General features: G+C 39.9%; 1 protein-coding gene across 1 annotated transcript in view; it reads right to left on the bottom strand.

Annotated features, from left to right (window-relative positions):
• The window catches only part of napba (N-ethylmaleimide-sensitive factor attachment protein, beta a), a 13,966-nt gene that overhangs the window by 2,821 nt on the left and 2,022 nt on the right, over window positions 1–9,123 (bottom strand). Inside the window, exons 2-9 of the mRNA XM_005922473.3 lie at window positions 7,209–7,288; window positions 6,584–6,700; window positions 3,906–3,952; window positions 3,718–3,795; window positions 3,553–3,608; window positions 1,028–1,112; window positions 691–795; window positions 467–535 (exon numbers count right to left, since the gene is read on the bottom strand). Of these exons, the coding sequence (XP_005922535.1) occupies window positions 467–535; window positions 691–795; window positions 1,028–1,112; window positions 3,553–3,608; window positions 3,718–3,795; window positions 3,906–3,952; window positions 6,584–6,700; window positions 7,209–7,288 (637 nt within the window). The remainder of the gene's footprint in view (window positions 1–466; window positions 536–690; window positions 796–1,027; window positions 1,113–3,552; window positions 3,609–3,717; window positions 3,796–3,905; window positions 3,953–6,583; window positions 6,701–7,208; window positions 7,289–9,123) is intronic.

Raw genomic sequence — 9,123 nt, 5'->3', positions numbered from 1 at the left:
TTTACACATACAAATCTTTTTTACGCACACACAAATCTTTTTTACACATACAAATCTTTTTTACGCACACACAAATCTTTTTTACACATACAAATCTTTTTTACGCACACACAAATCTTTTTTACAAGTACAAAATATTTATGACCACATTTTGAGCCCATAGAGCTACAAAAATATACAACAAACATTTGAAAACATTTCAATGCATCCACTAATAAACAGCTCCTCACTTTCGGTGAAAAGTTTAGTCTAAACCTTTGCAGAGGTTAAAAACACAAATTACATTTAAATTTTCCAGGAATTTCTTTCATAAATCACTGCCTGCTTGTTGTAAAGAGTGTTTATATTATTTTTCATAAAATTATTGTTTCAGCGTAACAGATTTTATAAACCGTTAAAACCTTTAATAAAATATTTATGCAAACTTAGAAAGTTACGTTGAAAAAAACAAGAAAAGGTAATTTACCTTTAACAGTTTGAGCTCTCTGGAGTCTGAGAAGGCTGGAAACATCTCTTCATACTTCTCGATGGCCAACTGAAACACACAGGCGTTAGTGTTAACGGTACGTGTAAACTGATTTCTGCAATGAACAATTAAGCATGAAACCCGACCCACAAATACATCAGATTCAGTGTGCATGTGTCTGTGCGGACTCAGTGGCTGGCTATAGTTGTTGTTTGTTGTGTTACCTTGGCATTGAGCTCATCCACAATGAAATGACAGAGCGATGCCTTAAAGAAATACTCTTTTGCGTTGTACTTGAGTAGGGGATTGTCCATGGTGCTCATTGCAACCTAAAACACACATGGAGGCACAAACATTAACCGAAGTGGGCAAATGTCATAAACGACCAGTTTTTAAAACCCTCTCTTTAACTTGATACATTTTTACATTTTTGGTCACTTATAAACCAATAAATTTTGAAATGGGATGAAACGTTATAAAAAAGGGTTCTTTTCAAATACAATAATAACTTAACATTATTGCATTTATAAAAGCAAAATGGGTATAACAATCAGTTGTTACCTGCTCATAGATTTCAATCGCTTTCTGGTACTGTTCCAGCTGAGCGCTGTAGTGTCCGACCTTCAGAAGACATTTGTTAGCTGAGCTGAAAAGACACAAACAAGAAATTTTACTTTAACATCTGCTGTTTCTTTCATACTGAATCTTCCTACAGATGACTGACAGTTTTTTACCCACAGACTGTATACAAAGCGTATTATCCAGCTGTAAAGACCATCAGGCTTGGCTGAGTGAGCATCACTCAATGACCACTTCATCATATTGTACGAGTGGCAGCTTTATCATGAAACACTCCACCAGTGTCAACAATATCACAGTCACATTTATACATGTATAGTTATACATTTTCCCCTACAAGGGCTATAACCACTGCTTATATTTTAATTACAGATCAGGTTCTCAGTTTTTTCTCACTAATCAGACTAAAGTGTGATCCATCAAAGACCAAGAAACACAACTTTCCCCAAATCAAAAGAAATAAGAGTCCATGACACAAAAATACCAAATAAGCAATAAAATCAGCAACCCCACTTCCGGATTAACCCTCTGTGTAAACTCTTATGTTTTCCTTTGTCCTTTGTTCAGTTGTCTGTAATCATAGTCTGGTTGGTTCCTTCCAAGTTTTCGCAAAATGATATACTAGTTTCATAAGTATGCTGATGAATATGGGGTAAATTTAGTAGTTGAACACAATAGGTCTGCAAAAAAATGTATAAAGATAGCATTAACATCCACAGTTAGTTTAAGAGAGAGCACCTCCAGGAGACAACAAACAGGGGTAGAGAAGACAGAAACTGTCATGGTCCCCGTGTCTCCCTGGCTGGCTCTGTGTTAGGCAACATGTTTTTTTGTTGTTTTATGCGCTCTGTCTTTCGCTCTCTCTCCTCTGTCTGGGCAGAGCTCATCACAGGCTCCTGCCTCTGGCCCACGCACCTGTCTCCAATCACAACACCTGCTGCTCATCTCCTGCAATCCTGAGCACTATTTAAGATGGCGGTTCTGTGCTACTTGTCACTGGATCATTGAGTATTCTATGTTAGTCTGGCTGGCAATTTCTGATCCGAACCTGTGTATTTATCTTAGTCTGTTTCTAACCGAGTCCTTTGTGTGACTAGATCTTCCTGGACCCGTCCCTGTAAACCCAAGGGACCTGAGAGCGTTTGAGTGGCAAAGTGCTTAGAAGCGCGAGTGCCTACAGAAGAGAGTGGAGTGGAATTCCGAAGAGTGTGGCGTGTGTGTGGATCTCTCCCTTTCCCACGGACCCTGGAGCCCTGGTCCCCGCGCCTCCCCAACCCCTGCAAGTTGTACATATTTGCAGTTGGTGTTTACTGTAAATAAAATCACTGCTTTGCAAAGGATTCCTGGTCTGCGCCTGAGCCTCAGTAACTTTTAGTAATAGAAATAATTGTTTATTAGAACTGTTTTTTCGAGTGATGGGAGAAGGGAGCCGGAGATTGACAGACAGATTGGGGCTGCAGCTGCAGTAATGCGGACGCTGCACCGGTCCGTCGTGGTGAAGAGGGAGCTGAGTGTAAAAGCGAAGCTCTCAATTTACCGGTGATCTACGTCCCTACCCTCACCTATGGCCACGAGCTGTGGGTAGTGACCGAAAGAACGAGATCGCGGATACAAGCGGCAGAAATGAGCTTCCTCCGAAGGGTGGCTGGCCTCTCCCTTAGAGATAGGGTGAGAAGTTCGGCCATCCGGGAGGGGCTCAGAGTAGAGCAGCTGCTGCTCCACATCGAAAGGAGCCAGCTGAGGTGGTTCGGGCATCTGACAAGGATGTCCCCCTGGGCGCCTCCTGGGTGAGGTGTTCCAGGCATGCCCCGGGGCAGACCCAGGACACGCTGGAGAGATTATATCTCTCGGCTGGCCTGGGAACGCCTTGGTCGGTAACTGGAGGAGGTGGCTGGGGAGAGGGAGGTCTGGGCCTCTTTGCTTAGGCTGCTGCCCCCGCGACCCGGCCTCGGATAAAGGGATGAAGATGGATGGATGGATGGATAGAACTGTTTTTTTTTATTAATATTCTAATTTATCAACCTGCAAATGGTAATGTGTTGTTTTTAACCCATTATTATGTCAAAAATTCCAGTAATTGTGATCTACCAAGTCAGAAGATTTGTGTAATCCCACACAGAGACTTTCTGCTGTTTCTGTGTACTCCCTCGATCATTTACTGTGATCACATCAGCTTTAAATCACATCTTGATTTTACTTAAAACAAAAAAAATATTTTGTGCATTGTTTAGTTTCTCAAATATGTTTAAAATTGACTTGAGTTCATGAAAAATGTGTCTAAGATTGAAAGATGTGAGACAAATCTCTAGTGGCCATTTTCAATGCTGAGTCACAGCTCAGCAACATCCAATAATCGTAAATGTTTTGCTCTTATATCTGTTTTTTAAATTGCCCCACTGCTTGATTGCAAAAATAATAAACAAACTTGACTCTATAAATAAATGTCGGTTTTAGCATTATGTATGTACTATATAGTTATTTAGCTTTTAGCTAAACAGCTCATTTACCTGTTAGATTCTTCTCCCTTGTAGTAGTCTGCTGCCTGCTCGTAGTGGGCAATGGCCTGAAAACACACACACAGACGAGGACATTCAGAGCGTCGCACATACCGGTAGATCCAAAATCTTTTCATCCCAAAGAAAGGGAGGAAGTCCTTTTACTCCCCACTTTACCTTCTCAATGTCCACCAGCTCTGACTCATAAATCTCTGCTATAGTGATGTGATGTTTGGCTGCAATGGTAAACCGACCCTGTAGTCAGCACACACACACACATAGAAGAGGCAGTACAGGACATTAATCAAAGGAAAGACTGAGATCATTGTCAGAGAGTGAGATTTAATGGCTGGCAGAGGTCTTACCATGTCAGTGTAGATGTCAATGGCCTGATTTAAACAGTTGATAGCCTCTGGAAAGAGACAGATGAGAGGGTAAGGAGGGCTTTTATAAATACAAAGAAAATGGAAAGTGTGCTGAAGCCCCGAAGTCAAATTAATAATCTCCAATTTCAGTTTCCTCCCTATGTGACTGTTAACCTGATAACCTGCTGTATTTTATTAAGCTCATCACCAGGAAGCAGGAAGTCTGTCACAACACAACCCAGATATTAATTTTCCTAGAGCAAACCAGGGACCCATTTTAATCTTCCAACAATCCCACCCCTGGGCCCGAACCTGTCGGAGAAATGCAGTGATGCAGAGGCTTCCCCTTTCACCGTGTAGCTTTACACTTTTTTGTAGTTGTTCTGAGGAAACTGAGGAAGTGTAAACACAGCACATTCATTTAGCACATCTGTGGAGTCAGCTTTAACCTCTTTAATATCTCAGTTAAAACTGTTGCAATTTGCTAAAACTGTTACTGCATTTTGGGGGGAATGGGAAGCAGCAGCCACCAGAAACAGGATTTTCCTGCTTTGAACATCTTACATAGAGTCAAAGAAATGAACCAGTCCTGTCAAATAGTAACTGTTTAACCAGTTTTTACATGTATTTTTCTTTACCTAAACACAGAAAACACTATTCTTTTGGTTAATTTGTCAAGACATTTTATGCATCCTGCCTCATTGAGTTCCACTGTAGAGCCCTTTCAGCTACAGTGTTCACAGGCTCCTGTTTTTCCTGTTTCTTTAAACTCTTTAAAATCTTCTTTTTACTACTTTAAAAAGTGTTGAATGAATGTTTTTATGGAGCCAGGCTGTTTTAAATGGACCCTGTGCTATGTTTAAACAGCAGAATTTGCTGCCCAACGTTTAGAGAAGCTTTAAACGTGTAAACCCACAAACAAGATCAAGTAAGAAAAAATGGATAAAGAAGGACAGTAAACAGTTAGGGCAGCTCAGCTAATCCAATTTTAATCTAATTACCATTATGGATTCCACTGATTATAAAAACAGGCATATCTTGTCGTAATGTCACTGTAATGTCTTTCCATTACAATGATGCACTTTCAACCTTCTCTAAAACTCCAAACTCACTCCTCTGACGGGATGTGGAAAGTTTTTTCTACATGGGCCACAACAACAGGGCACCGGTATTTATATAATGCTTTTCTAATCTAATCAAATGTTGGTTTCCAGCACAAACGCTACGAAGACTGATTACCACATATTCTACAACCAGCTTAAGAAAATCAGCATAATGAACGTAGATTAAAGTTCTGACACACCCATATTCAGTCCCGTCTGCCTAAGCCTGCTTCTATTGGAACTTTCTTCCATCTAAAAGGGAGTTTTTCCTCCCCACTGTCACCAAGTGTTTGCTCATAGGGGGTCATGTGTTAGGGTTTTCTCTGTATTACTGTAGGGTCTTTACCTCACAAACATAAAGCATCTTCAGGCACATTTGGATACTTCTCATTAAACATTTTACTTATGTTGCACTTTGTGAATAAAGGGTGAAGAAATCCAAGAAAATTGACAAATTTGGGTATAACTGTGGCTAGAGGGGACAGTTTAGATGGTCAGTTTAATTCTAGTGCCTTTTCTGTTGCTCCTCCCTTCTCCACTTGTTAAAGCGACAGGTTTGAAGTAGAGATGGCACGATACCACTTTTTTATGTCCGATACCGATACCGATATCATAAATTTGGATATCTGCCGATACCGATATGAAACAAGAGAGACTCGCGACAGAAAAGCCGATCAGCTGATCATTAAGCAGTTTCATGATTGAAGTAGCAGCCGGGAGCGAGAGGCAGTCGCTGTTAAGCTTAACGCAGGAATGCTTTACAAACATTCAGAGATGGACTTACACACTTGCTTTACTTCTCTCGGGGATAACTTTGTCGGAGATGAAATGCCGGGTTGCTAGCGAAGCTCCAAATGCTATCCAGACCACCGACAGGTCCCGCATGCCACAGCCGCTCTATCACGTGATGCATACTGCTCCGACGTGCTAACGTTCTGAGGTGAGTTACGGCGTGTTGCAAGTTTTGTGAGGTGCTTTCGTGATATTTAATGGATCGGATTACATTTTTTATTTTTCTCCGATATCCGATCCAGTAATTTAGGTCAATATCGGACCGATACCGATACGTAATATCGGATCGGTCCATCTCTAGTTTGAAGTACAGAAATCTGAATAAAGCCAGATCAGGAGGTAAATGATAAGAGTCCTTGAACAAAAAAAACAACAACACACTGATTTTATCTCCGGGCTGACATAAATGGATGGTTTTATCTCCTGAACGTCAACAGCACCTTTTAAAATTGGATCTCACTCGGCTCATTTCAGAGGAGTGAGTTTGGTCTGATTAAAATCAAGGCAATTATCTGCGTATCAACCAAGCAGCTTCTAGCCAAACATCGGTGCACCACAATGTTGTTCTTACATAACCAAAGTCATGTTTTATGTCAGCAGATCTTTCCGACACAGCCCCAAACAGATCTGTGTCTCCTCTCAGCAACCAACCATCGTCCTGTTATTAGGCAAATGTGTAAATCTGTGGTACAACACTAAAAGGAGACATAATGCACGGCCTAAATGTAAGTTTGTAGTGGTCACTCAGCCAGATGTGTGTGTCTGTGTGACAGAAGCACTCACCCTGTGGGTCGGCCTTCTTGTAGGCGTTTCCTGCATCGACGAAGCTGGTGGCAGAATCCAGTTTGTTCTGAAGCTGCATGTGGAGCCGAGCGGCCTGACAGAATGCGTTCCCAGCAGCTACACACACACACACACACACGCACAAACACACACACACAGTCACATCTTGAATGAGAAAAACTTCAACCAGGTTTCATTTGTTTTACTCCTGCTGCATTACACGATCATGCTCACGACTGACTGTGTGGACGGACACACATCAGGCTGCATCAAAACACACATCCAAACAGCTAAATTCTGCACAGCGTGAGCTACTATTGGCACATCTGGCATATATAGAGCACAGGGTGGCTCCTGCAGACAAAATCTCACTGATCAGTCCATGTTTAAAGATCTCATTGCTGTATGTGGTAACATGATGTTTTCTACAGGCTGTTGAATCATTCATATGCTACTAAAATGCAGAGGGTAAAAGCATTCAGATACATGTGCATGTCTGCATGTGGGTGTTTGTGTGGGAGTTTATCTTTTTTTTGTAAAGCATTTTTTTTTACTGTCTAATGAATGTGATGCATGTACTTGTGTGTAGATAGTGTGTTTGTGTAGATAAGTGTGTGTCACCCACCACTCCAGTTCTTTGCCATCTTAAACATATTGGCTGCTCTGGCGTACATTTCGCAGGCGTCCTCCACCTTATGGTTCCCCCTAAAACACACAACAAGGATGCACATAAAAAGCAAAGTCAAACAAAATGTATCATTTCTTTTGTCTGTTTTCATCAACCTCATTTTGGAACCTGACATAAATGTTATTTTTTAATGTAAATTTACTTCAACACTACAAGTTATTACTACAGCTCTTCCAGTTTAAAGACAAACCTGCTGAGAGGACAGAAACCCCTCCAGCTGACACATTCTCAAGTCTCAAATCAAATCCTTTTTCTCTTGCATATTGTATTGCTGTGCACACAGATACTTGCTGCACAACTCAAACTATATTTTTCGTTCCTGTTCAATAACCGTGCTCATCTGTGCATCATATTTCTTTCTGGTTTACTACATGAAGCCTGAACTAGGTCACAAAGTATTTACGTCACACTCCACAGGACAGAGGACTGGTTTGCATCTAGAAAAAAAGGAGGACAATAAACCAAGCAACCATAAAAACGAGAGAGGCAGGCTGCTGATTTGCTGATTAGATATGGATAAAAGATGCGTATTTCTCTTCCAATGAGAAATGTAATCTGTTAAATGTGATTTAAATATGAGAAGGACCATTTCCTCAATTTTGCAAACATTTTTATCTTAAAAAAACAACTCAATGATTTATTTTCTGTAAAAAAAAATGCAAAAACAAATGTGGAAAACAGTGTTAGGGAGCAAAAATGAAAGTGATATCGCACGGTGTTCTTTGCGTGCAAACCACAACAAACAGACAAAGTTAAAACCCAACAAGGATCCTTCTCAAGCTCAATGATAAATAAAAACTGTAGATTTTGTTCAGCATTTGACATTTCGTGGCTTTGCTACTTCCCTCAATATTTATACAAGAGTCTTGAAGAAAATCTTTCATAAAAGATTTCAAATAAAAGGCAAGTAGCTCTAAATCATGAAAAAAAGAAGGGGCTTTGTTCAGCAACAACATCTGCACCTTTCTGTAGGAAAATAAATGCGGCTTTTAAATTATACATCAACACTAATTAGATGTATGATATGATATGGCATCACAAATCTACAACCTACCTCTGGTCACAAAACAGCCACAGCTTAACCCGTCTCATCGTTCAACGCAGGGGAGAAACTCATCAAATAATCATGGTATAGCTTATTGAGTGACCTAGTTCTCAATTTTAGCACACCAAATAAGTAGCTCTGTGTCAAGTCCTCAGTTTTTTGTCAGCAATGTAATTTTTGACATTTTGTCACTGTACAATACCAAAATGAATTTGAAATGAAGCAATCTGTATGTGTCTGAAGTGTTAGTGCATTAACTATCTAGAAATTGCTCAAATTTTTATATGGTTTCTTCATTTTAATGACTCAAAAACTATTAGGTTCAAAAAGGACTGATGGGTTTAACTGTTACTACATGACAAATCAAACTCAATCAGAGACACTATTTGAGAGGTACATGACACTCAAAGTATCCTGAAGCAGAAACTATGGGAAACTTTTTTAAAAGCAAAGATGGTGCCAGAAAAAAACACACATTTTAAAACCTTATTTTGGGAGAGGTGAGAAAACTTTGATCTCTGACATGCAGTTTTTAATGTCGTAGTGGTCAATAAAATTAAAATTAATTAGGATAATGCTTCAAAATATTTGCCAGAAAAAGTGCCTTTATGCATTATCAGGATGATTTGCTTTTAGAAGAGCTTTGTCTCAGTTTATAGTCCAATGAGGTGTGGACACAACTGTTGTAGAGTTAGAAGGAAAATTATTAACACTGTGTCACAATCACTATCTATCTATCTATCTATCTATCTATCTATCTATCTATCTATCTATCTATCTATCTATCTATCTATCTATCTATCTATC

Source organism: Haplochromis burtoni, unplaced genomic scaffold, assembly GCF_018398535.1.
Source record: "Haplochromis burtoni strain Fernald_Lab_line unplaced genomic scaffold, NCSU_Asbu1 Contig_57, whole genome shotgun sequence".
Taxonomy (NCBI): domain Eukaryota; kingdom Metazoa; phylum Chordata; class Actinopteri; order Cichliformes; family Cichlidae; genus Haplochromis; species Haplochromis burtoni.
This window is presented reverse-complemented; position numbering and strand designations above follow the sequence as displayed.